General features: G+C 46.7%; 3 protein-coding genes across 9 annotated transcripts in view; 2 read left to right on the top strand and 1 right to left on the bottom strand.

Annotated features, from left to right (window-relative positions):
- The first annotated feature begins 36 nt into the window (after nt 1-36).
- Nucleotides 37-9,803, top strand: LOC127485260 (synaptonemal complex protein 3-like). 4 transcript variants are annotated; one of them, XM_070066825.2, is made up of 9 exons: nt 37-131; nt 836-967; nt 1,501-1,576; nt 1,746-1,780; nt 3,317-3,434; nt 4,667-4,766; nt 6,216-6,314; nt 8,385-8,489; nt 8,601-9,803. In XM_070066825.2, exons 2-9 carry the CDS (start codon nt 865-867, stop codon nt 8,658-8,660), a joined length of 696 nt encoding a protein of 231 aa, XP_069922926.2. In that variant the 5' UTR covers nt 37-131; nt 836-864; the 3' UTR covers nt 8,661-9,803. The 4 variants fall into 4 exon arrangements, with proteins under 4 accessions (XP_069922926.2, XP_069922927.2, XP_069922924.2 ...); XM_070066826.2 differs by having other exon boundaries at nt 62-170; XM_070066823.2 differs by having other exon boundaries at nt 131-245.
- Nucleotides 9,804-16,670: 6,867 nt separating this feature from the next.
- LOC127485482 (synaptonemal complex protein 3-like) lies at nt 16,671-26,466 on the bottom strand. Of its 4 annotated transcripts, none has more exons than XM_070067716.2 (9): nt 26,343-26,466; nt 25,507-25,638; nt 24,898-24,973; nt 24,694-24,728; nt 23,040-23,157; nt 21,708-21,807; nt 20,160-20,258; nt 17,985-18,089; nt 16,671-17,873 (listed from the first exon to the last, which is right to left on the bottom strand). In XM_070067716.2, exons 2-9 carry the CDS (start codon nt 25,607-25,609, stop codon nt 17,814-17,816), a joined length of 696 nt encoding a protein of 231 aa, XP_069923817.1. In that variant the 5' UTR covers nt 25,610-25,638; nt 26,343-26,466; the 3' UTR covers nt 16,671-17,813. The 4 variants fall into 4 exon arrangements, with proteins under 4 accessions (XP_069923817.1, XP_069923818.1, XP_069923816.1 ...); XM_070067717.2 differs by having other exon boundaries at nt 26,304-26,384; XM_070067715.2 differs by having other exon boundaries at nt 26,229-26,343.
- A 70-nt stretch (nt 26,467-26,536) lies between these two features.
- Nucleotides 26,537-26,987, top strand: part of LOC127485261 (uncharacterized) — a 41,264-nt gene continuing 40,813 nt past the window's right edge. Inside the window, exon 1 of the mRNA XM_089324707.1 lies at nt 26,537-26,670. The gene's annotated coding sequence lies outside the window, so the exon portion shown is untranslated. The remainder of the gene's footprint in view (nt 26,671-26,987) is intronic.

A 26,987-nucleotide genomic window follows, 5' to 3' on the forward strand; every position in this document is an offset into this window, starting at 1 on the left:
TGGCTCCGCAGGGACGGCCTTGCGCAGGCGTTGTGCTGACCAATCAGCACGCAGCCCGCCCAGAGCCAACCCTGTGTGAGAGGAACTCATTGCGGAGGGGGTCGCTGTTGATCTTGCTGTCTTCAGTGCCTGTGAGACCCCTGGGGAGGCGGCAGCAGCAAGTGACTGGGGTGGGCGGTGCTCTGCGGCCATTTGGGGACCTGGATTGGCTTCCCGGGTGGGGCCGGACCGGCAGATGTCTGGGGGTACATCCTCCCGTTGGCGTTGTGTTTTGTCGGGGCCTGAGGGAGACCCTGAGGGAGGGCGAGCAGTGACTTGAAAGGCCGAGTTCGGGGTTGGGGTTGGGGTTGGGGTTGGGGTTGGGGCTGGGGCCCAGGCTTGCGCCAGGCGGCTTCCAGGCACGGGTTGGACCACTCCTGAGGTCCTTGGAGGGTGGTGTCGGAGGCGTTGGGCGGGGGGGGGAGCTGTGGGTCTGTGGACCCGGGGTGAGGCAGGGATGTCTGTGCGTGTCCCTACTGCTCTGCCAACGGTCAGGGCCTGCCATTCGGGTCACCAGAAGGCCTCCTGGGGGTGGGGGCTGCCTATGGCGCGTCAGCAGGCCCCAGTGCTGGAGCCGGGATCTTTCCATGGGAAGAGGGCGGCACAGGGGACTGCGGGTAGGTGTGAAGCGTGGGAGTGGCGGTCCCCTGCCCAGTCCTGCCCAACCCTGCCTGTGCCTCCCTCCCTGCCCGCAGCAGGAGGCTGGAGGTTCGCCAGGCCGTGGTGCCGTTGGCCTCCATGACGCGGCATCCGTGGCACGGCCCCCAACTCCTGTCCCCTGCCCCCATGCCTTTAGCCCGGGAGCCTTCACTCGCACGTGGAAGCATGCAGCCCGCCATGGCGCCCGAGAGCAGGAAGCGCTTCCGGGAAGCTTCAGCGACCCGAAGCAAACCCTCCCATCTGGAAGCCTGGAACTTGCGGCACCAAGGTAAAGGGTGGGCGGGGCCGGGGCCCAGCTTCTCTTATGGATGTGCCCTTCCCAGGGGAGGGCGGGGCTCATCTCTGGCACGTGGCACACTGGGCGGCCCCGGTCCCCGGGTCTTGCCTTTGGCCTCCACCGCGTGGCAGACGCGCCAAGCCCGGAGTCTGAAAAATGGCTTTGCAGACTTGGCAGTTCCTTCTTGAGGCTTCCACCACATGGCAGGGTGCCAGTGGCTTCCCACGGCCGCTGTCCTGGCCCTGCGCGTCCTTACTTCCCACGTGTCTGACGTGCAGCGCAGAGCTTTCTGAGCGCCAGACCCCGATGGCCTGGGACAAAGGCCAACGTAACCTGGTCTTGGGCCCTGGCCCGATTCCAGCGTCCTGCACCTGAGGAATGCCCCTGGCAGGTCTGCCTTCAGAGGGGTTGCTGGCCAAGAGGCTGAGAATCACACCCCACCCTGAGAGTGACGGTTCTCCCTGAGAAATGTTCCGCGTTGGCTACACCTTTAACCAAGTGTGTTTCTCCTCATTTCAACGCAGCCGGCAATCCAGGAATTGATCCCCACGGGAACAGCTCTGCTTCTGCTGGAGCAGCTGCGCTGGAAGTGGAAGTGGGGTAATGTGTTTAAAGTGTGTTTTGCCCGCCACCTAAGCTACATTGAGAACAGTGACCTTTGGCCCCACTAATAACTATTCCGTAGGAAACACGTGGCATGAGAGGTCTTCCAAATCACCTGCCATTTTATCTAGCTTTGTTTTAAATCTCTGATGTGGCTTTTCCACAGGGATGACGCCCAGAAGGTGTCACGAGGACGTACAGGTATGCTTTCTCAGCTATTTGCCCTTGCAAACAACCAACCTAAACCATAAAAAGCATTATAGTAGACAGCATTGCACGCTGGACTACAGGACTGGTCTCCTCGTATGTAGGATTCTGTGTCAGTGTCGTGAGTGATTCAGCTTCACAGGTTTCCTTACTTAGCTTTTTAGATTGTTGATGCGGAAAGCAAGAACGCTGCTGACGGTCTTCTGATGATAAGAGTAAGAGTGACCCTGTTGCTTTGTCCAGGTAGAAATGTCATGCATTCAAAGACAGTGGGGGGTGGGGGGAGAGATCTCCTTTTAGCACATATACAGTATGCGCTATGTTAATTTCTCATGCTACTAATATAGTTAATGTTTTTTACAGATATCTGATGTTTTCTTTGGAGTAGCCTACAAATTGCGTCCTCTGGAACACAGTTTTACTGTCAACAAACTGAGTATTAGAGATTTCAGATAATTTTTCTAGCTATTGAGGAGGTGCAGTTGGATCCAAACAGTCATAAATTTTGTAGTGCCGTGTGAAATGTCTGTTACGCTAGCTGTCTGAGAGGACCACACTGGTAAAAACGTGTAAATTGCTGGCTCTTCGCCAAGAGCCTTTAGCGAGAGGACCCTTAGCAAAGAATCCCAACCAATTTTGGACACCTGTGTAGAGATAACTCACCTGTGCAAGTATGCTTTGAGCGCTCTGTTCTTTTGGTGTGGACAAAGCTGTTCTTCTAGGAGTCGCTCAAGAGATGGATTGGTATGGATGGGTAGAGTAAGTTTAGAATATTTTTATGGCCCTGCAGATCCCTTGTGAGTAACGGAAAATAACTCAGTAGATTCCCGAGGGAAAATCCGATGCTTACTGAAGCATTACGTGTAGTTTGAGAATTTTTAGAAACACAGTAATAGTGGATACCAATGTGTTCTTCAAAGCTCGGGGACAGTCTCTACCCTTGAACCTATTTATTTGCTGAACGTGGAACTTGCATGCCCACAGGCATTGCCTCTCTCGGTCAACTTCAGCTAAAAGAATCATTTACCTGGTGGTTTCAAAGCAATCTTACTGTGTGTTGAACTATTTTTCTATCATTTTGATGGAGCTGCTAAGCATAAAATGCTTGGTGTGTGTTATCCATTTAGCGCTAACTATATTCTGCATAATGGTGTCCTTTGAACTTGAGGGTACCTCATAAGTGTAAACAATTTGATCTTTTTAACCAAGTTCTCATGAACTTGAAGTCGTGTTTTGAGACTCTTTGTACGTATTTTCACAAGCGGGAACTATTTTCGTGATTATTCCTTCTTTCTCGTCCCTAAATTAAAAGTTGATCCATCCGTAAACAACTAGAGTTGGAATACTAGCATTGCCCCGTACGTGTTCACAGAAGATGAGTAAATCTTGCTTTTCGGAACGGTGTCCGTATTAGGATTTGTAGATGTCTTTCCAATACTGCTGAGCCAACGTCTCCCATGTTGATTTGGATATATGGGTACAGAGTACTTTTCCACATTAAGTTTCAGTGAGTATTTATCTTCCATGTAGCTGACGTTCAGTTGGCCCTTCCGGCAAAGAGAAGAAGGCGCACAGTGAATGCAGATAATTCTCCCAACGCTACCAAGGAGAAATTTGAGCAGATCTTGAAAGTGCAAAAAGAGCAATGGTAATGCGCTAGACTCCTTTGAATCGTAACATTTCTATCATTTCTCTCTCTTTTAAGATTCATTTATTTGTTTGAAAGTCAGAGTTACGCAGGGAGAGAAGGGGAGGCAAAGAAGAGAGGGGCCTTCCATCCGCTGGTTCACTCGCCAGATGGCCACGACGGCTGGAGCTGTGCCCATCCAAAACCACGAGCCAGGAGCTTCTTTGGGGTCTCCCACGCGGGTGCAGGGGCCCAATGACTCGGGCTGTCTTCCACTGCTTTCCCAGCCCAGGCCATAGCAGAGAGCTGGATTGGAAGCAGAGCAGCCGGGACTCGAACCGGCACCCATATGGGCCGCCAGTACTGCAAGTGGCGGCTTTATCCACCACGCCACAGCGCCGGCCCCTCTATCGTTTCTGAAGCGTTTATTGGTGCAGGGAACTTTACACAATCTTCTATTCATTGGTGACTCCTGGGAAAAGGCTATTTCCCCTCAGTTTTACTTTAGGTAGATAAGTTTCCTAACTTCTGTGTACATCACACACATGCACACGCATCAGAAACACACACGTGCACGCACACACGACTTAGAAGCCAACGAATATGATTTGTTTTTGTCCTTTCAGGTAAGGACGACATTTTCTTCCCATACAGTCAGGTTATATACACTTCTGGAAATGCGATAACTGACTGAAATGTAAATGTGTTAAAGCATTAGTCACTTGAGACTCAGTGATAATTCAGTTATGTAAAAACAGCTAATCATATTGTAAATGTTTTGTGTATTTTGACTACATTTTGTTAATTTTGTTTTTGTTGCTTAAATATCGCTGGTGTGCAAGTAGGAAGAAGCAGTTAGTTTGGAAATTGTCCAGGGTGAGTGGGTGTGATATCCTCATTGAATTCTACATACCATATGAGATTCTCCACGTCATATGATAGAAGGAGGAGGTGGAATGTAAACACTTTTAGATAAAATTAATATTCTGGAAAATGTACGGTGCACCCAATCCTCCTCTTGCTTCAAGAGGTAAAGTGTGTGAGACAGCTTCTGTACCAGTCAGTTAGGAACAAGCACCTCGGCAATGAGAACAAAACTTTTCTCCTTCTGTGTTCCCGTGAGAAGTTTTCAGCTACTATTTGTCCCCTTCTCCCTTTGCACTAAAAAAGCGTGTCAAATAGGTTTTGTTTGCGTATGTTGAATTTTCCATGTCATTGTGAAATCCGACTGTGCTCATCACTATGTTTTACAGGCAAAATACCCGCTACAGCTATTCTCGGCAGTTCCTGACTTTCTTTGAAGAGTGGGACACGGGTGTGCGGAAAACCGCGAAACAGCAGGAAAGACTAACTGTTGGTATCAGGCTAGGCCTCTTAACTGATTACTCGGTTGTAGCCAAAGTCTCCAGTAGCAACAGTTCATGCAGAAATTGCAGAGAGAAATGAGAGCTCATGAGCCCAGATGGACAAAGGAGGGTGGAAGGGGCGATGATGGGAGACTGCACGACCCTTTGGGCTGTGGTGAGCTTGTTAGGTCATCAGTCAGGCGTGAGCGTGGGTGGGGGGAGCAGTCACTGCCTTTTGGGGGTAGGGGGAGAAGGCAAGGAATACTTCCTGGATGCGGGCTGCTGAATGGACTAGTGGAATACAGTTACCGAGAAGCATTGCAAGTCCAAGTTAGGTTAGTGTCATGGTGATCGTGAATTTCAAGCGATACCAGCTGTGGTCACTGTAGCACAGCAGGTAGGGAGGTGGGCTTTCCAAGACTGGGGTATAGCCAAGCACAATGACAGAGGGAGAAAAGGGGCGAGGTCTGTCTTCAGGGCCAGAGATACAGTGACAGACTGTGGAATTTAAGGTGGGGTTGAGGAAATCGGTGCCACAGGGATGGGCTACTGGACAGCAGAAGTTGTTCCTTTTGATGATGTGAGGCCCAAGAGATTTCCCAGCTGTGGTACAACGTGAGTGACTCACAAAGTTTGGGCGATCGTGGCTACATGTTGGGAAAAATGGAGAAACACTAAGGTACAGTGGTTCCAGGGTGTCTGGTGGCTCCAACTCTGGTCCGACCAGTGGCTACCTGTGAAGCCACGAGAAAAGTGTTTCTCTGCCTCGATTTCCTTCTTTGGTGAATGGAGGCCTAAGGTGAGGACTTAACTCTCAGACACGCATTGAGATTAAATGAGGGATTTAGGGGATGATGTCATTGGATGGCTCAGAAAGGCACCTGACGTGTAGAGTTCTAACCTAATTCCACTATTATTTATATTGTGTACGCAGTAAGCTTACCAGGAATAACAAAATCTAGGGGCCGACTGCACAAGTGTGCAGCAGGTGGGGGAGAGGACAAAAGCACTGCTGGAGTGCAGGTCAGGGAACAGGACGGCCAGCATTATGTGCATGTCAGAATGAACAGGAGTGTATACACGCTTTCCATATTGGTAAGAAACACTGTTTCTCACGTGATATCTGTTAGGTAGGTAGGATTACTGTACGGATTTTACCAGTGCATGGCAGACTGATTATTGAGAAGAGTCTCTGTGGACTTTGAAATCAAGAACTAAGGCGTATGTTAAAAGGAAATTGCTTCCCACTCAATGACTGAAAGAAAGAATTAGTGTGTGTTCTTGGTGTAGAAATGTTGAACACACGCAATTAAATTTGTTCACAAAAGCTGTTAAAGCAGAACTCGTTAGCAAGTATTGATTTAAAGACAGGTCTTTAAAACTTAGCGTCGGTTGGTATATGTTTTCTACATGTCAAGATTTATCTGACTTTTATCCCTTCTTAAAAATATTGTAGAGGATGCTTCACGACCACCGAAGGCTTTTCCTGCAAGCTAAAAATGTTCAAATGGAGACGCTGACTACAGTTAAGAACCTGTATGAGGAATTCTTAAAGGTCAGTTGTGTTTGGTAATACAATGCATTCTTGAGAAATACCATGTGCATGTAGTGGTAGAAGACAGTGTGGTTCTTTCCACACTTACGGAAAAATAGCTTTTCATTATATATATTTGTGACTCTTATTCTTTTTGCATCTTTCAATTGATTCTTCCATCTTTAAGGCAGCCAGTGAATGTACTTTCCATTTTAGAATTCCATACTGGTCTTTATTTCGGCGGGGAGGGGGGGAGAGTAGGGAAGCAGGTAGGATTGGAGGGCTGTATTTAAATCAGGAATAGTTAAATTGTAAATTTGCCAAGGAAGATGCATCTTGTGCTCATAGAGTATTGATTGCTTGTTAACATGTTCAATTCTCATGCTTTCATGCAGAACAACTGATTTTTAGATGATCAGCAGTAAACGCAGTGGAAAGTAGGATGGAAGTCAGTCCTTTCCAGATGTCTTTTTTCTGGATATTCTACAGACTTTGTTTTGGTTGTTATCGAGCAAGTAGCAAGTGTAAGCATTGAGTACCCATTATTTTGTACCATGTCCTGTGAGGTTCATCTTGTCATACTTATGGCACAGTCACTTTTAGTTCTTTCTTCATAATAATGGTAAGAGATGGCCCAGACACTGACCTTTGTTTCCCGCAGGTATGCATGGTTCAGGAACCAATGCAGTCTTGTTTCCAGGATGTCCTTTTTAAGAGTCTTGTGATGCTGCTTATTAAAACGTCGCTCATCTAGACAGGTTGAGATGGTTTTTTTGCAAACTGCTCAAGGGAGCTTTGAACTATAAATCTTTGACCGGCCTTAGAATTCTCTGTCTACAAAGTGGTCATTTAAGAGGAGCTAGCAAGTGGAGAGACATGGAACTCCCATGTTCCCCAGCTGTCCATCTGGGAATCGGGGTGAAGACTCGCATAGAAAGATACCTTCTAAATGTCAGCGCTGGGTATTACCAAAGTTAGGGTAGAAAGTTTGGCACTAGGTTTTGGCGTCTTCCAAATCCCGCATCCTTCCCGGCCGGTGTCCCCTGCAGTTTTTACCCACCTCGGTGGTGGCACTTTCATTGCTTTCTTTAATCTCCCTTGCTTGTATCCTCACCTGAGTTCTGAATCTGCCATCCTCCCTTCAGAGGTCTTACAGTACCACCTTCCAAAGACACAGGCCCACTCTCTCATTCAGCCCTCCCTGTAGCTTCCCCCTTGTAAACGAGTGGTGGTTCAAGGACGCCCCCACCCCTGAACAAGCTGACCCACCCTCTGAGAGCTTCCTTTGCTGCATTCCTTCTTGACTCTCACCCCTGTAGGTTGATGGCTTTCCCTGAAGGAAGTCAGCATTGCTTCCAGGCTTTGCCTAGGTTCTTTCCGGAGAGGACGTGTACCTCCTTTTTCCTTGCCTATTGAAACCTTGCTCTTTGGCCAACTGAATCACTGGCGGTCTTCAGCTGTGTGGCCGCAGCATGTTGCCCTTCCCCTCCTTTCGATAATCGTGCTGTTTCGGCGTGGATGCTTGCTCCTGTCACGGGGATATGGAGGAGACGGTGTATTCATTGATCGTATCACACCATAGCACTCGACATGGTACATTTTCTTAGTATGTGCTGCTTCACTGTTTGTTGAATGAAGAAAGATTCAGAACATACTCTACGATACATTTTCCTGAACGCGAAGCTGACATTTAACAAACCGTTTATAGTTTCCTCTGAGCAACTCATGTTATGTGGAGCACTAGTGGTAGTGGGTGGGTCATTAGCTGTGAAAAATTATGGCATAACCTGACATGGGACTGCCAGTCTTTCTCTGTCTCTGCTCCATCTTCCCCTTAACTCTTCAGCTGCCCATTTTCCCCAACTCATTGTACAACTCTTGTACCTCCTGTGGCAGCATCGCCCTCAAATCTGACTTCTGAGAAATTTCCAAGCGGGTGCTTTTGTTGCCTATATTCATCACAATTCTTTATTTGAAATAAAAAGTGAGCTCATTTGAATATTTGAGTGTTACTCCTGAAATTTCAGTTTGCCCTTTTAGAACATGAGCCACGTGTGGTGGTTTCTGACTGAACCCGAGTTTCTGTTTTAGGGTATCAACGACTTGGAGCTGAGCCAGCAAAGCCTGCTTACTGATGAGCAAAAGAAGCTCAAAAACGAAATTGACATCTTGAAGAACAAAATTATTGCTGCAACTGTAAGCAGTCTGTGTTTAATACTGAAATCTAAGGATTGATTGATGCGAGCCGAGGGATATTTCACTTGCAGAAATGTGTGTAATGATTATCGGCATTTCCTTGTTTTGAAGGAGCAACAGCAAGAGTTGGCGAGTATTCAACAATCTCTGCAAGCCATGCTGCTTCTATGAATCTGAAGAAGGAACTTCCACTCAAGTTCTGTCTGAAAGTCCAACGTTAGCTACACTAATTCAAGTTCTCGCAGATATAAGCACATCTTCTTTGTCACTAGTTCGTTTGTGAAATGCAAGACCATGTTTCTCTTGCCCCCCTGAACCCTAAACAGTAATGTGATCAGCAGCAGTGGAGGGGTTACGTGTATAACACTCTGGCTCTTTGGTAGTGATGGTGAAGTTTCCTCCCTCCTCCGGTCAATGTACGTGTAGCAGTAGGGATGACAGGGTTTTCGGTTTGGCCTCAGCGGATCTGTGTCGGTCTCAGAAGGCAGAGCTCCCTCTAGAGGGTACATCGTCCTTCCTTGAAGGAGTAAAGAAGACAAACTGTAACCTGTGCACTGTCTTGTATTTCCTCCCTATGGTATGGAGCCAATTCATAAGCAAATGCTGTTTCCAAAAAGACCCTACTCTAAGGCCTTACAAGCATAGTTAAAAGCAACTCACCTCTGGGTGTTTGAAAAAAGCTAAGCTGGGACACATAATTAAGATACCTGGCGAGATATCTGTGCTAAGCTGTGGATTTCTGATTTTGTCATTTTCCACACAGACATCAAGGTGTCATTCAAGGAAGTTCTGGTCCACCAGTAAATAACACCTGGCCTTAGTGTTGATTGCCAGTATTTGGTTAACAAACTTAACAAACAAAATTGATTTGTTCGTGATGACGATAATTATTACTTTATGATAATTTAATTAGAATAAGTTGTTATGTAATGATTTAAGTTTCTCAATGCTTGTCTTCAGACAAAAGTAACCAGAGTGCTTTGCTTTTCCACTTTGATATTAGGTGAGAATGCGGAATTCAAATGCACATTCCTCTGAGAAATGATTAATTCTGATAGGTTTCCCTTTGTAATTAGAATACGTTGTTATGTAATGGTCTGATGATCTCACTTGTCTTCAGACATAAAATAACTAGAGTGCTTTGCTTTTCAGCTTTAATCAGTGAGAATGTGGAATTTTAGATGCACATTCCTCTGAAGAATGATTAATTCTGATAGGTTTCCTCTTGTAATGTATACATTTTACATTTAATGACACCTCAAATTGTTCTGTGGATACATTTCATGCAATAAATATGCAATTATTTAAAGTGTATTTGGGAAAAGTCAGTGAAATGAATTCTTTGTGCTGATGAAATTGTCTTAAAAATCATTCAAAAATACCGCGTTTGTTAGGAGAGGGGTGACTTTCTGTGGACTTTCCATTTTATTTACTTTTTGAAGATGTATTTATTTGAAAGTCAGCCTTATAGCGAATGATGGAAAGACAGACAGACAGACAGACAGAGAGAGAAGGGAGAGAGAGGGAGAGAGAGAGCTTCAATCCGCTGGTTCATTCCCCAGGTGGATGCACATTTCAGTACAAAAGTCTAAGAACTACATCTGATTATTAAGATCCTCACTTGAAAGAATTCTGACCGTACTGCAAGGGTAGAGTAAGTTCTCTAAGTGTCGTTGCTGAGAGTTCTGGTTTTCACTCTTAGCTATCTAAGTGACTTTATAACAGAGAATGAAAAGACGGGAGTTAGGATAGCATGGACTTAGTGACGTGATGGTTAATGTTTTGCTCGTCCCCTTCCTTCCTGGAATGAGTCAGCTGTCCTTCCTGGAATGAGTCAGCTGCCCAATTGAGTAGCTCCCTCGTTTTCTGAAGGGAAGGATTTTTTTTTTTTTTTTGCCATTAAAGAAACTGTTAGGTGAGGGTACGTCTGTGTGTATATGACTTTTTTCTTTTAAGCTTATTTATCTGAAAGTGTTACAGAGAGAGGGGGAGGGACAGACAGTTCTTCCATCCACTGGTTCACTCCGCAAATGGCTGCAATGGCTGGGGCAGGGCCAGGCTGGAGCCAGGTGTCCCATCTGAGTCTCCCATGCGACCTGGTGCTGCAGGGGCCTGAGCACGTGGGCCATCTGCTGTTTTCCCAGGCAGGTGAGCAGGGAGCTGGATCAGAAGTGGGACTCAGACCGGCATCCATATGGGACGTTGGCACTGTACGCAAGCAGCTGAACTCACTGCACCACCGCACCAGCCCCCTATGACTTACTTTTGTAGTACAATTTTAGGTTCACACCAGAAAGATCAGAAGGTGCATAGATTCACCGTATAACCCTTGTCCCCACTAGCAAGCACAGAATTCTGCACTATCGACTTTCCACCCTAGAATGGAACATTTGTCCCAGTCCCTGTACTTAAAATGGAAACATCATTGCCACCCAGAGTTCACAGTCACATTGGGGTTAAGGCCAACGGCTATGGTCTCCAGCAGTTGCTCAGTGTATGGGGCAGTTGTGTTGGCATTCACCGCCTGCCGTTGGGCAGCTTGTAAAACCTTCTCCCAGATGCACGGATCATGGCTACTGCCTCAAGCCACGGGCACACGCCCGCAGCAGTTTCCCAAAATCTTCCAGTTAACTCCCGTTTTAATGTTTGGCCACGAGTTTCCAACAAAGCCTGCAAGAGCTTAGGCCTGGGGTCCTGACTTGGGGTCTGGCCCATAGTGAGGAGTGAAAGTAAGTAACCAATCAGGAAAGGGAAGGGAAAAGGTAGGAGGATAGAATCACAGGCAGACCAGTTCATGGGGTGGCCATGAATTCTTTGTGCTGATGAAATTGTCTTAAAAATCATTCAAAAATACCACGTTTGTTAGGAGAGGGGTGCCTTTCTGTGGACTTTCCATTTTATTTGCTTTTTGAAGAGTTATTTATTTGAAAGTCAGCCTTATAGCGAATGATGGAAAGAGAGACAGACGGTGGGCGGGGGGCGGCAAAGGAAAATCCAAATGAAGAGCCGGTGACTGCTCTGGGGGTCCCTAGAATGGGACAGAGAAGCCCTCTCACCTAGCAGAGGGATTGGAGCAGATGTCAATGGCAGGGGCACCCAGAACGTAATGGAGATATCCTCTCCCCTAGCAGAGTTGGATTGGGGGCCTGACACCGCGTGATGCCTCCTTTCTTAGCAGGGAAGTCCCCACACTTGCCTAACCTACAGGTTTAGGTCCCTGTTCAGGCACCAGCGGTGGACTCATGCTTAGAGCCCTGCACCACTGGGAAGGTGGGGCAACGGCATAATTTGACAAGTACTGTAGACAAGTTTTGTTGAACGTTTCCCTTTATTAACAAGCACTCATCTAAAGGGCAGGCAGAGGGGACGTAGCTAGTTCAGGGCAACACTCATTCTATCGGTTACGTAAAGCTGATATTGGTGCCCCTATGCTTCTCTAATCAGCTTGAAGGTCACGTAGCCTAGTAGCCTGCCACATGGTCCTGATGGGCCTGGGTCACACCTGGGAGCTGTTTAATCGATTGGCAATTACAAGGCCCTTCAACAGGGAGCAGGGGGTGTGGGAAATGTGCCTGCGGCTCCTGTTGCCTGCCAGCAGTCAGGCCATCCTGGGAGCCATGGAGTGGCATGCCCTCCTAACCTCCTGCATGGGTTGGAAGGCAATCGCCTCTCCAGGCATAGGATCACCCATGGCAAGTCACTTGCTCCTCTGCAGCCAGAGCCACCCCACAGCTAAGAGCCCTCCCTGCCCAGATCCCTGCAGCCAGAAGTACCCAACTCCCCTCACCACAGGTGCACTACCAGGGCTCCCTCTGGTGCCCGCTGCCTACAGGGATAGCCATCCACACCATCCCCAGGGGTCACTATGGAGATGTGGCCCTAGTAAAGCCCCTCAGTCCCTTGCTCCCTTTCTCTGACTCTGTGGCTGTCATGTCCCCAGGCTGGGAAATACCACCTGAAGGCCTTTTGTGTTACTTTCATCTCTTTCAGCACTACTTTATAATTTGGTTAACGAAATGCTTGAGTATTTTATTCTTTTTATGCTATTGGCATTTGAATTTTTTCATAATTTATTATCCCAGTTGTTTATAATTAGTTTTTATAAATGGAGATGATTTTGTTGACGACTTTGTATGGTACTAGTTTGCTGTATATTAATTCATTGCGTCTAACAGCTTTTTGATGAAGCTTTAGTTTTCTGACTATAATATCATTTCATCTGCAAACAGAGATAAATCTATTTATCGTTTCTAATCTGGATGTTTTTCAATTTCTTTTTCTTGCCTAATAGCTCTGGTTAGATCTTCCAGTACTGTATCGCACGGAAGTGTTGAAAGTGGGTGTCCTTGCATTCTTTCTGATATTACAAAAAAAGCCTCAAATCTTTTACTATTGAATATATTGTGGTGTTTTCATGTATAACTTTTAGTGTATTCAAATAGTTTCCTTCTATTCAGTTTGCTAAATGCTTTTCTATAAGGAAATTGTCAAATGTTTTTTCTGTGCCAACTGAGATGATGATCATGTGGTTTGCTCTTTCATTCTGTTCATACTGTCCACTTCATAGATCAATTTAATATGTTGAACTATTTGTGCATTCCAGGAGTCAATTCCATTTTGCCGTGGCATGTAATCCTTCTACTATGCTGTTTACTTGGGGGAGTATGGATGGTGGGTGTGTGGCCTTTAGAGCCTGGTTTCTGCTGCCCCTTTGGTATCATTGACTGCCATGGGGCACAGGAAGCCAAATGTGGAGGTACCATGGAAGGCAAGGCCACAGGTGGTGCTCCAGAAAGCAGAGCACGGAAAGTTTACAGCATGGTGAATCTCCTGTGCAGCCCCTGGGTGGGCATGTGCTAGGACACAGGGATTTAGGGCTGAGGGAGAAGGTGAGCTCCCAGTCTGAAGCCACAGGTCACTAGGGAACTCAGTGATAATCTAGGCTGACAGTCAGCCCTGATAGAAAGAAATCTACCCCCACCATGCCTCTGACATCGGAAACTACTGTACTTCGGAGGCTGTTCTCTTGTTGCAACAGGAGTCATGGCTGTCAATGAGGTACTGGGAAGATAAGGACCTGCGGCTTTCTGCTGTTAAACAGGAAGACAGGGGCCGGTGCTCTGGTGCAGCAGATTAAAGCCATGATCTACATAAGGGCACTGATTCCAGTACCTCCTGCTCCCATTCCAATCCAGTTCCCTGCTGATGGCCTGGGTAAACAGTAGAAGATGTCTCAAGTGCTTGGGCCCCTGCACCCTTGTGGGAGACCTGGAAGAAGCTCCTGCTCCCTCTCTCCCTCCCCCCTCCCTCCCCCTCCCCCTCCCCCTCTCCCTCTCACTCTCCCTCTCTCTGCCTCTGCCTCAGCCTCTCTGTAACTCTGCCTTTCAAATAAATAAATAAATATTTTTAAAAACCTGGAAGACATGAATTCGAGGTCAGGCAGTATCAAATAAAAGCACATTATTAATGTTGATAAAGGAATGCGTTATTCCAAAGGATTAATACAAAGTTGTGGAAGGGACTATTCCAGTAAAAGGAAGGGTCTCTGGAATTACGAAAGATAAAATATCCAAGGTGTCAAGGGTTAGACAATAGGGTCTGTCTTTTATAAGGAGGAGTAAGCAAAGCTGGAAAGAACTGACTAAGAAGACAAGAGATGCAAGGGTAATGTGACAGGATCACAGTACAGAGAACTTTTATTTTGAGACCCCAGCCTCCTTTAAGGAGAGTTCATCTGTTGGCTCAGGCCAAGGGATGGACCAAATTTCAGAAGCCTTGTGGAATGAAACAGACTTAACCAAACATTGGCTAACAAGCATTTTGTCCAAGTTGATCAGTAGGGACAAAACAATCAAGTAAACGTTTCTGAGCAAGGAACAGGGATTTCCAAGAACCTATATTTGGCTGACCATAGGTAAATATGGAAGGCATCCTTGAGTCATGTGGCAATCGGTAGTTGCTCGTGGTAAACCTTTTTCCAGAAAACAAGGGATAGGGAAATAAAAGAATTTTGTAACCTTTGGTGTTTTTCAGAATCAAAGGGCGATAAACTTTCCTCTTAACAATGCTTTTGCGGTGTCCCATAATTTTTGATATATTGTGTTGTTATCTTCATTTGCTTGCAGAAAGTTTTTTTTTTTTTTAATTTCTCTTTTGATTTCTTCTATGACCCGGTGTTCATTCTGGAGCATGTTGTTCTGTCTCCATGTGTTTGCATATGCTCTAGGGATTCCTGAGTTGTTAGATTCCAACTTCATTCCACTGTGGTATGAGAAGATGCATGGTATAATTTCAATTTTTTGAATTTGCTGAGACTTGCTTTACAGCTTAGTATGTGGTCAATCCTAGAGAAAATTCCATGCACGTCTGGGAGAGGATATCTCCATTACGTTCTGGGTGCCCCTGCCATTGACATCTGCTCCAATCCCTCTGCTAGGTGAGAAGGCTTCTCTGTCCCATTCTAGGGACCCCCAGAGCAGTCACCGGCTCTTCATTTGGATTTTCTTTTACCGCCCCCCGCCCACCGTCTGTCTGTCTTTCCATCATTCGCTATAAGGCTGACTTTCAAATAAATAAATCTTCAAAAAGCAAATAAAATGGAAAGTCCACAGAAAGGCACCCCTCTCCTAACAAACGCGGTATTTTTGAATGATTTTTAAGACAATTTCATCAGCACAAAGAATTCATGGCCACCCCATGAACTGGTCTGCCTGTGATTCTATCCTCCTACCTTTTCCCTTCCCTTTCCTGATTGGTTACTTACTTTCACTCCTCACTATGGGCCAGACCCCAAGTCAGGACCCCAGGCCTAAGCTCTTGCAGGCTTTGTTGGAAACTCGTGGCCAAACATTAAAACGGGAGTTAACTGGAAGATTTTGGGAAACTGCTGCGGGCGTGTGCCCGTGGCTTGAGGCAGTAGCCATGATCCGTGCATCTGGGAGAAGGTTTTACAAGCTGCCCAACGGCAGGCGGTGAATGCCAACACAACTGCCCCATACACTGAGCAACTGCTGGAGACCATAGCCGTTGGCCTTAACCCCAATGTGACTGTGAACTCTGGGTGGCAATGATGTTTCCATTTTAAGTACAGGGACTGGGACAAATGTTCCATTCTAGGGTGGAAAGTCGATAGTGCAGAATTCTGTGCTTGCTAGTGGGGACAAGGGTTATACGGTGAATCTATGCACCTTCTGATCTTTCTGGTGTGAACCTAAAATTGTACTACAAAAGTAAGTCATAGGGGGCTGGTGCGGTGGTGCAGTGAGTTCAGCTGCTTGCGTACAGTGCCAACGTCCCATATGGATGCCGGTCTGAGTCCCACTTCTGATCCAGCTCCCTGCTCACCTGCCTGGGAAAACAGCAGATGGCCCACGTGCTCAGGCCCCTGCAGCACCAGGTCGCATGGGAGACTCAGATGGGACACCTGGCTCCAGCCTGGCCCTGCCCCAGCCATTGCAGCCATTTGCGGAGTGAACCAGTGGATGGAAGAACTGTCTGTCCCTCCCCCTCTCTCTGTAACACTTTCAGATAAATAAGCTTAAAAGAAAAAAGTCATATACACACAGACGTACCCTCACCTAACAGTTTCTTTAATGGCAAAAAAAAAAAAAAAAAAATCCTTCCCTTCAGAAAACGAGGGAGCTACTCAATTGGGCAGCTGACTCATTCCAGGAAGGACAGCTGACTCATTCCAGGAAGGAAGGGGACGAGCAAAACATTAACCATCACGTCACTAAGTCCATGCTATCCTAACTCCCGTCTTTTCATTCTCTGTTATAAAGTCACTTAGATAGCTAAGAGTGAAAACCAGAACTCTCAGCAACGACACTTAGAGAACTTACTCTACCCTTGCAGTACGGTCAGAATTCTTTCAAGTGAGGATCTTAATAATCAGATGTAGTTCTTAGACTTTTGTACTGAAATGTGCATCCACCTGGGGAATGAACCAGCGGATTGAAGCTCTCTCTCTCCCTCTCTCTCCCTTCTCTCTCTGTCTGTCTGTCTGTCTGTCTTTCCATCATTCGCTATAAGGCTGACTTTCAAATAAATACATCTTCAAAAAGTAAATAAAATGGAAAGTCCACAGAAAGTCACCCCTCTCCTAACAAACGCGGTATTTTTGAATGATTTTTAAGACAATTTCATCAGCACAAAGAATTCATTTCACTGACTTTTCCCAAATACACTTTAAATAATTGCATATTTATTGCATGAAATGTATCCACAGAACAATTTGAGGTGTCATTAAATGTAAAATGTATACATTACAAGAGGAAACCTATCAGAATTAATCATTCTTCAGAGGAATGTGCATCTAAAATTCCACATTCTCACTGATTAAAGCTGAAAAGCAAAGCACTCTAGTTATTTTATGTCTGAAGACAAGTGAGATCATCAGACCATTACATAACAACGTATTCTAATTACAAAGGGAAACCTATCAGAATTAATCATTTCTCAGAGGAATGTGCATTTGAATTCCGCATTCTCACCTAATATCAAAGTGGAAAAGCAAAGCACTCTGGTTACTTTTGTCTGAAGACAAGCATTGAGAAACTTAAATCATTACATAACAACTTATTCTAATTAAATTATCATAAAGTAATAATTATCGTCATCACGAACAAATCAATTTTGTTTGTTAAGTTTGTTAACCAAATACTGGCAATCAACACTAAGGCCAGGTGTTATTTACTGGTGGACCAGAACTTCCTTGAATGACACCTTGATGTCTGTGTGGAAAATGACAAAATCAGAAATCCACAGCTTAGCACAGATATCTCGCCAGGTATCTTAATTATGTGTCCCAGCTTAGCTTTTTTCAAACACCCAGAGGTGAGTTGCTTTTAACTATGCTTGTAAGGCCTTAGAGTAGGGTCTTTTTGGAAACAGCATTTGCTTATGAATTGGCTCCATACCATAGGGAGGAAATACAAGACAGTGCACAGGTTACAGTTTGTCTTCTTTACTCCTTCAAGGAAGGACGATGTACCCTCTAGAGGGAGCTCTGCCTTCTGAGACCGACACAGATCCGCTGAGGCCAAACCGAAAACCCTGTCATCCCTACTGCTACACGTACATTGACCGGAGGAGGGAGGAAACTTCACCATCACTACCAAAGAGCCAGAGTGTTATACACGTAACCCCTCCACTGCTGCTGATCACATTACTGTTTAGGGTTCAGGGGGGCAAGAGAAACATGGTCTTGCATTTCACAAACGAACTAGTGACAAAGAAGATGTGCTTATATCTGCGAGAACTTGAATTAGTGTAGCTAACGTTGGACTTTCAGACAGAACTTGAGTGGAAGTTCCTTCTTCAGATTCATAGAAGCAGCATGGCTTGCAGAGATTGTTGAATACTCGCCAACTCTTGCTGTTGCTCCTTCAAAACAAGGAAATGCCGATAATCATTACACACATTTCTGCAAGTGAAATATCCCTCGGCTCGCATCAATCAATCCTTAGATTTCAGTATTAAACACAGACTGCTTACAGTTGCAGCAATAATTTTGTTCTTCAAGATGTCAATTTCGTTTTTGAGCTTCTTTTGCTCATCAGTAAGCAGGCTTTGCTGGCTCAGCTCCAAGTCGTTGATACCCTAAAACAGAAACTCGGGTTCAGTCAGAAACCACCACACGTGGCTCATGTTCTAAAAGGGCAAACTGAAATTTCAGGAGTAACACTCAAATATTCAAATGAGCTCACTTTTTATTTCAAATAAAGAATTGTGATGAATATAGGCAACAAAAGCACCCGCTTGGAAATTTCTCAGAAGTCAGATTTGAGGGCGATGCTGCCACAGGAGGTACAAGAGTTGTACAATGAGTTGGGGAAAATGGGCAGCTGAAGAGTTAAGGGGAAGATGGAGCAGAGACAGAGAAAGACTGGCAGTCCCATGTCAGGTTATGCCATAATTTTTCACAGCTAATGACCCACCCACTACCACTAGTGCTCCACATAACATGAGTTGCTCAGAGGAAACTATAAACGGTTTGTTAAATGTCAGCTTCGCGTTCAGGAAAATGTATCGTAGAGTATGTTCTGAATCTTTCTTCATTCAACAAACAGTGAAGCAGCACATACTAAGAAAATGTACCATGTCGAGTGCTATGGTGTGATACGATCAATGAATACACCGTCTCCTCCATATCCCCGTGACAGGAGCAAGCATCCACGCCGAAACAGCACGATTATCGAAAGGAGGGGAAGGGCAACATGCTGCGGCCACACAGCTGAAGACCGCCAGTGATTCAGTTGGCCAAAGAGCAAGGTTTCAATAGGCAAGGAAAAAGGAGGTACACGTCCTCTCCGGAAAGAACCTAGGCAAAGCCTGGAAGCAATGCTGACTTCCTTCAGGGAAAGCCATCAACCTACAGGGGTGAGAGTCAAGAAGGAATGCAGCAAAGGAAGCTCTCAGAGGGTGGGTCAGCTTGTTCAGGGGTGGGGGCGTCCTTGAACCACCACTCGTTTACAAGGGGGAAGCTACAGGGAGGGCTGAATGAGAGAGTGGGCCTGTGTCTTTGGAAGGTGGTACTGTAAGACCTCTGAAGGGAGGATGGCAGATTCAGAACTCAGGTGAGGATACAAGCAAGGGAGATTAAAGAAAGCAATGAAAGTGCCACCACCGAGGTGGGTAAAAACTGCAGGGGACACCGGCCGGGAAGGATGCGGGATTTGGAAGACGCCAAAACCTAGTGCCAAACTTTCTACCCTAACTTTGGTAATACCCAGCGCTGACATTTAGAAGGTATCTTTCTATGCGAGTCTTCACCCCGATTCCCAGATGGACAGCTGGGGAACATGGGAGTTCCATGTCTCTCCACTTGCTAGCTCCTCTTAAATGACCACTTTGTAGACAGAGAATTCTAAGGCCGGTCAAAGATTTATAGTTCAAAGCTCCCTTGAGCAGTTTGCAAAAAAACCATCTCAACCTGTCTAGATGAGCGACGTTTTAATAAGCAGCATCACAAGACTCTTAAAAAGGACATCCTGGAAACAAGACTGCATTGGTTCCTGAACCATGCATACCTGCGGGAAACAAAGGTCAGTGTCTGGGCCATCTCTTACCATTATTATGAAGAAAGAACTAAAAGTGACTGTGCCATAAGTATGACAAGATGAACCTCACAGGACATGGTACAAAATAATGGGTACTCAATGCTTACACTTGCTACTTGCTCGATAACAACCAAAACAAAGTCTGTAGAATATCCAGAAAAAAGACATCTGGAAAGGACTGACTTCCATCCTACTTTCCACTGCGTTTACTGCTGATCATCTAAAAATCAGTTGTTCTGCATGAAAGCATGAGAATTGAACATGTTAACAAGCAATCAATACTCTATGAGCACAAGATGCATCTTCCTTGGCAAATTTACAATTTAACTATTCCTGATTTAAATACAGCCCTCCAATCCTACCTGCTTCCCTACTCTCCCCCCCTCCCCGCCGAAATAAAGACCAGTATGGAATTCTAAAATGGAAAGTACATTCACTGGCTGCCTTAAAGATGGAAGAATCAATTGAAAGATGCAAAAAGAATAAGAGTCACAAATATATATAATGAAAAGCTATTTTTCCGTAAGTGTGGAAAGAACCACACTGTCTTCTACCACTACATGCACATGGTATTTCTCAAGAATGCATTGTATTACCAAACACAACTGACCTTTAAGAATTCCTCATACAGGTTCTTAACTGTAGTCAGCGTCTCCATTTGAACATTTTTAGCTTGCAGGAAAAGCCTTCGGTGGTCGTGAAGCATCCTCTACAATATTTTTAAGAAGGGATAAAAGTCAGATAAATCTTGACATGTAGAAAACATATACCAACCGACGCTAAGTTTTAAAGACCTGTCTTTAAATCAATACTTGCTAACGAGTTCTGCTTTAACAGCTTTTGTGAACAAATTTAATTGCGTGTGTTCAACATTTCTACACCAAGAACACACACTAATTCTTTCTTTCAGTCATTGAGTGGGAAGCAATTTCCTTTTAACATACGCCTTAGTTCTTGATTTCAAAGTCCACAGAGACTCTTCTCAATAATCAGTCTGCCATGCACTGGTAAAATCCGTACAGTAATCCTACCTACCTAACAGATATCACGTGAGAAACAGTGTTTCTTACCAATATGGAAAGCGTGTATACACTCCTGTTCATTCTGACATGCACATAATGCTGGCCGTCCTGTTCCCTGACCTGCACTCCAGCAGTGCTTTTGTCCTCTCCCCCACCTGCTGCACACTTGTGCAGTCGGCCCCTAGATTTTGTTATTCCTGGTAAGCTTACTGCGTACACAATATAAATAATAGTGGAATTAGGTTAGAACTCTACACGTCAGGTGCCTTTCTGAGCCATCCAATGACATCATCCCCTAAATCCCTCATTTAATCTCAATGCGTGTCTGAGAGTTAAGTCCTCACCTTAGGCCTCCATTCACCAAAGAAGGAAATCGAGGCAGAGAAACACTTTTCTCGTGGCTTCACAGGTAGCCACTGGTCGGACCAGAGTTGGAGCCACCAGACACCCTGGAACCACTGTACCTTAGTGTTTCTCCATTTTTCCCAACATGTAGCCACGATCGCCCAAACTTTGTGAGTCACTCACGTTGTACCACAGCTGGGAAATCTCTTGGGCCTCACATCATCAAAAGGAACAACTTCTGCTGTCCAGTAGCCCATCCCTGTGGCACCGATTTCCTCAACCCCACCTTAAATTCCACAGTCTGTCACTGTATCTCTGGCCCTGAAGACAGACCTCGCCCCTTTTCTCCCTCTGTCATTGTGCTTGGCTATACCCCAGTCTTGGAAAGCCCACCTCCCTACCTGCTGTGCTACAGTGACCACAGCTGGTATCGCTTGAAATTCACGATCACCATGACACTAACCTAACTTGGACTTGCAATGCTTCTCGGTAACTGTATTCCACTAGTCCATTCAGCAGCCCGCATCCAGGAAGTATTCCTTGCCTTCTCCCCCTACCCCCAAAAGGCAGTGACTGCTCCCCCCACCCACGCTCACGCCTGACTGATGACCTAACAAGCTCACCACAGCCCAAAGGGTCGTGCAGTCTCCCATCATCGCCCCTTCCACCCTCCTTTGTCCATCTGGGCTCATGAGCTCTCATTTCTCTCTGCAATTTCTGCATGAACTGTTGCTACTGGAGACTTTGGCTACAACCGAGTAATCAGTTAAGAGGCCTAGCCTGATACCAACAGTTAGTCTTTCCTGCTGTTTCGCGGTTTTCCGCACACCCGTGTCCCACTCTTCAAAGAAAGTCAGGAACTGCCGAGAATAGCTGTAGCGGATATTTTGCCTGTAAAACATAGTGATGAGCACAGTCGGATTTCACAATGACATGGAAAATTCAACATACGCAAACAAAACCTATTTGACACGCTTTTTTAGTGCAAAGGGAGAAGGGGACAAATAGTAGCTGAAAACTTCTCACGGGAACACAAAAGGAGAAAAGTTTTGTTCTCATTGCCGAGGTGCTTGTTCCTAACTGACTGGTACAGAAGCTGTCTCACACACTTTACCTCTTGAAGCAAGAGGAGGATTGGGTGCACCGTACATTTTCCAGAATATTAATTTTATCTAAAAGTGTTTACATTCCACCTCCTCCTTCTATCATATGACGTGGAGAATCTCATATGGTATGTAGAATTCAATGAGGATATCACACCCACTCACCCTGGACAATTTCCAAACTAACTGCTTCTTCCTACTTGCACACCAGCAATATTTAAGCAACAAAAACAAAATTAACAAAATGTAGTCAAAATACACAAAACATTTACAATATGATTAGCTGTTTTTACATAACTGAATTATCACTGAGTCTCAAGTGACTAATGCTTTAACACATTTACATTTCAGTCAGTTATCGCATTTCCAGAAGTGTATATAACCTGACTGTATGGGAAGAAAATGTCGTCCTTACCTGAAAGGACAAAAACAAATCATATTCGTTGGCTTCTAAGTCGTGTGTGCGTGCACGTGTGTGTTTCTGATGCGTGTGCATGTGTGTGATGTACACAGAAGTTAGGAAACTTATCTACCTAAAGTAAAACTGAGGGGAAATAGCCTTTTCCCGGGAGTCACCAATGAATAGAAGATTGTGTAAAGTTCCCTGCACCAATAAACGCTTCAGAAACGATAGAGGGGCCGGCGCTGTGGCGTGGTGGATAAAGCCGCCACTTGCAGTACTGGCGGCCCATATGGGTGCCGGTTCGAGTCCCGGCTGCTCTGCTTCCAATCCAGCTCTCTGCTATGGCCTGGGCTGGGAAAGCAGTGGAAGACAGCCCGAGTCATTGGGCCCCTGCACCCGCGTGGGAGACCCCAAAGAAGCTCCTGGCTCGTGGTTTTGGATGGGCACAGCTCCAGCCGTCGTGGCCATCTGGCGAGTGAACCAGCGGATGGAAGGCCCCTCTCTTCTTTGCCTCCCCTTCTCTCCCTGCGTAACTCTGACTTTCAAACAAATAAATGAATCTTAAAAGAGAGAGAAATGATAGAAATGTTACGATTCAAAGGAGTCTAGCGCATTACCATTGCTCTTTTTGCACTTTCAAGATCTGCTCAAATTTCTCCTTGGTAGCGTTGGGAGAATTATCTGCATTCACTGTGCGCCTTCTTCTCTTTGCCGGAAGGGCCAACTGAACGTCAGCTACATGGAAGATAAATACTCACTGAAACTTAATGTGGAAAAGTACTCTGTACCCATATATCCAAATCAACATGGGAGACGTTGGCTCAGCAGTATTGGAAAGACATCTACAAATCCTAATACGGACACCGTTCCGAAAAGCAAGATTTACTCATCTTCTGTGAACACGTACGGGGCAATGCTAGTATTCCAACTCTAGTTGTTTACGGATGGATCAACTTTTAATTTAGGGACGAGAAAGAAGGAATAATCACGAAAATAGTTCCCGCTTGTGAAAATACGTACAAAGAGTCTCAAAACACGACTTCAAGTTCATGAGAACTTGGTTAAAAAGATCAAATTGTTTACACTTATGAGGTACCCTCAAGTTCAAAGGACACCATTATGCAGAATATAGTTAGCGCTAAATGGATAACACACACCAAGCATTTTATGCTTAGCAGCTCCATCAAAATGATAGAAAAATAGTTCAACACACAGTAAGATTGCTTTGAAACCACCAGGTAAATGATTCTTTTAGCTGAAGTTGACCGAGAGAGGCAATGCCTGTGGGCATGCAAGTTCCACGTTCAGCAAATAAATAGGTTCAAGGGTAGAGACTGTCCCCGAGCTTTGAAGAACACATTGGTATCCACTATTACTGTGTTTCTAAAAATTCTCAAACTACACGTAATGCTTCAGTAAGCATCGGATTTTCCCTCGGGAATCTACTGAGTTATTTTCCGTTACTCACAAGGGATCTGCAGGGCCATAAAAATATTCTAAACTTACTCTACCCATCCATACCAATCCATCTCTTGAGCGACTCCTAGAAGAACAGCTTTGTCCACACCAAAAGAACAGAGCGCTCAAAGCATACTTGCACAGGTGAGTTATCTCTACACAGGTGTCCAAAATTGGTTGGGATTCTTTGCTAAGGGTCCTCTCGCTAAAGGCTCTTGGCGAAGAGCCAGAAATTTACACGTTTTTACCAGTGTGGTCCTCTCAGACAGCTAGCGTAACAGACATTTCACACGGCACTACAAAATTTATGACTGTTTGGATCCAACTGCACCTCCTCAATAGCTAGAAAAATTATCTGAAATCTCTAATACTCAGTTTGTTGACAGTAAAACTGTGTTCCAGAGGACGCAATTTGTAGGCTACTCCAAAGAAAACATCAGATATCTGTAAAAAACATTAACTATATTAGTAGCATGAGAAATTAACATAGCGCATACTGTATATGTGCTAAAAGGAGATCTCTCCCCCCACCCCCCACTGTCTTTGAATGCATGACATTTCTACCTGGACAAAGCAACAGGGTCACTCTTACTCTTATCATCAGAAGACCGTCAGCAGCGTTCTTGCTTTCCGCATCAACAATCTAAAAAGCTAAGTAAGGAAACCTGTGAAGCTGAATCACTCACGACACTGACACAGAATCCTACATACGAGGAGACCAGTCCTGTAGTCCAGCGTGCAATGCTGTCTACTATAATGCTTTTTATGGTTTAGGTTGGTTGTTTGCAAGGGCAAATAGCTGAGAAAGCATACCTGTACGTCCTCGTGACACCTTCTGGGCGTCATCCCTGTGGAAAAGCCACATCAGAGATTTAAAACAAAGCTAGATAAAATGGCAGGTGATTTGGAAGACCTCTCATGCCACGTGTTTCCTACGGAATAGTTATTAGTGGGGCCAAAGGTCACTGTTCTCAATGTAGCTTAGGTGGCGGGCAAAACACACTTTAAACACATTACCCCACTTCCACTTCCAGCGCAGCTGCTCCAGCAGAAGCAGAGCTGTTCCCGTGGGGATCAATTCCTGGATTGCCGGCTGCGTTGAAATGAGGAGAAACACACTTGGTTAAAGGTGTAGCCAACGCGGAACATTTCTCAGGGAGAACCGTCACTCTCAGGGTGGGGTGTGATTCTCAGCCTCTTGGCCAGCAACCCCTCTGAAGGCAGACCTGCCAGGGGCATTCCTCAGGTGCAGGACGCTGGAATCGGGCCAGGGCCCAAGACCAGGTTACGTTGGCCTTTGTCCCAGGCCATCGGGGTCTGGCGCTCAGAAAGCTCTGCGCTGCACGTCAGACACGTGGGAAGTAAGGACGCGCAGGGCCAGGACAGCGGCCGTGGGAAGCCACTGGCACCCTGCCATGTGGTGGAAGCCTCAAGAGGGAACTGCCAAGTCTGCAAAGCCATTTTTCAGACTCCGGGCTTGGCGCGTCTGCCACGCGGTGGAGGCCAAAGGCAAGACCCGGGGACCGGGGCCGCCCAGTGTGCCACGTGCCAGAGATGAGCCCCGCCCTCCCCTGGGAAGGGCACATCCATAAGAGAAGCTGGGCCCCGGCCCCGCCCACCCTTTACCTTGGTGCCGCAAGTTCCAGGCTTCCAGATGGGAGGGTTTGCTTCGGGTCGCTGAAGCTTCCCGGAAGCGCTTCCTGCTCTCGGGCGCCATGGCGGGCTGCATGCTTCCACGTGCGAGTGAAGGCTCCCGGGCTAAAGGCATGGGGGCAGGGGACAGGAGTTGGGGGCCGTGCCACGGATGCCGCGTCATGGAGGCCAACGGCACCACCGCCTGGCGAACCTCCAGCCTCCTGCTGCGGGCAGGGAGGGAGGCACAGGCAGGGTTGGGCAGGACTGGGCAGGGGACCGCCACTCCCACGCTTCACACCTACCCGCAGTCCCCTGTGCCGCCCTCTTCCCATGGAAAGATCCCGGCTCCAGCACTGGGGCCTGCTGACGCGCCATAGGCAGCCCCCACCCCCAGGAGGCCTTCTGGTGACCCGAATGGCAGGCCCTGACCGTTGGCAGAGCAGTAGGGACACGCACAGACATCCCTGCCTCACCCCGGGTCCACAGACCCACAGCTCCCCCCCCCGCCCAACGCCTCCGACACCACCCTCCAAGGACCTCAGGAGTGGTCCAACCCGTGCCTGGAAGCCGCCTGGCGCAAGCCTGGGCCCCAGCCCCAACCCCAACCCCAACCCCAACCCCAACCCCGAACTCGGCCTTTCAAGTCACTGCTCGCCCTCCCTCAGGGTCTCCCTCAGGCCCCGACAAAACACAACGCCAATGGGAGGATGTACCCCCAGACATCTGCCGGTCCGGCCCCACCCGGGAAGCCAATCCAGGTCCCCAAATGGCCGCAGAGCACCGCCCACCCCAGTCACTTGCTGCTGCCGCCTCCCCAGGGGTCTCACAGGCACTGAAGACAGCAAGATCAACGGCGACCCCCTCCGCAATGAGTTCCTCTCACACAGGGTTGGCTCTGGGCGGGCTGCGTGCTGATTGGTCAGCACAACGCCTGCGCAAGGCCGTCCCTGCGGAGCCACGCCCCTTCTGCCTCGCGGAAACCCCCTCTGCACGAGGGGGTGACGCTTGGCGTTCTGACGCTGCCGTCGTTTTCCGGCACTTCCTGTTCCTGGACGATGGCGCGGCAATGCCGGCCTCGTGGCCTGCCGCGGACACCGTGCCTAACCCAGCGCCACGGACAGCGGCCCATTCCTGTTCCTACTCCATCCTTTTGAGGTGGGCAACGATTATATTCATCTCTGAACGGGGTTCCTGGGGGTCATGTCTCCTGCCAAGCTAAAAATACTTAGGGGAGACTAGAGACGTGCGCAAATACTAACCAGAGAGTGGTAACGTGCGCAGATACGAATGGCGTATTTATTTAGCGGTCGAGGAATAAATACCCATCGTCTTGTGATTGTGCATCACCCCTCACAGAAAAACCCGTCATGAGCGGGCCAAAGTATTGCCCTAGAACGGGAGAAAGTGTACTTTGTTGGGTGGCCTGTGGTGAAAGGCGAAGAAAACAAGAGCGGCCACCTGAGCGTGTTCAG

This window comes from Oryctolagus cuniculus, chromosome X, assembly GCF_051225735.1.
Source record: "Oryctolagus cuniculus isolate XC-2025 breed Fujian yellow rabbit chromosome X, ASM5122573v1, whole genome shotgun sequence".
In the NCBI taxonomy this organism is placed as follows: Eukaryota; Metazoa; Chordata; class Mammalia; order Lagomorpha; family Leporidae; genus Oryctolagus; species Oryctolagus cuniculus.

What these genes read in the sequence shown, in the direction of transcription:
- LOC127485482 (XM_070067714.2), bottom strand. Translation starts at nt 25,977, where the DNA reads ATGTCTGTGCGTGTCCCTACTGCTCTGCCAACGGTCAGGGCCTGCCAT. An exon ending in CTGGAACTTGCGGCACCAAG is followed by an intron (nt 24,974 to 25,506) that starts GTAAAGGGTGGG and finishes ATTTCAACGCAG; the next exon opens with CCGGCAATCCAGGAATTGAT. An exon ending in GCGCTGGAAGTGGAAGTGGG is followed by an intron (nt 24,729 to 24,897) that starts GTAATGTGTTTA and finishes GCTTTTCCACAG; the next exon opens with GGATGACGCCCAGAAGGTGT.
- LOC127485260 (XM_070066822.2), top strand. Translation starts at nt 497, where the DNA reads ATGTCTGTGCGTGTCCCTACTGCTCTGCCAACGGTCAGGGCCTGCCAT. An exon ending in AACAGCAGGAAAGACTAACT is followed by an intron (nt 4,767 to 6,215) that starts GTTGGTATCAGG and finishes AAAATATTGTAG; the next exon opens with AGGATGCTTCACGACCACCG. An exon ending in ACAAAATTATTGCTGCAACT is followed by an intron (nt 8,490 to 8,600) that starts GTAAGCAGTCTG and finishes CTTGTTTTGAAG; the next exon opens with GAGCAACAGCAAGAGTTGGC.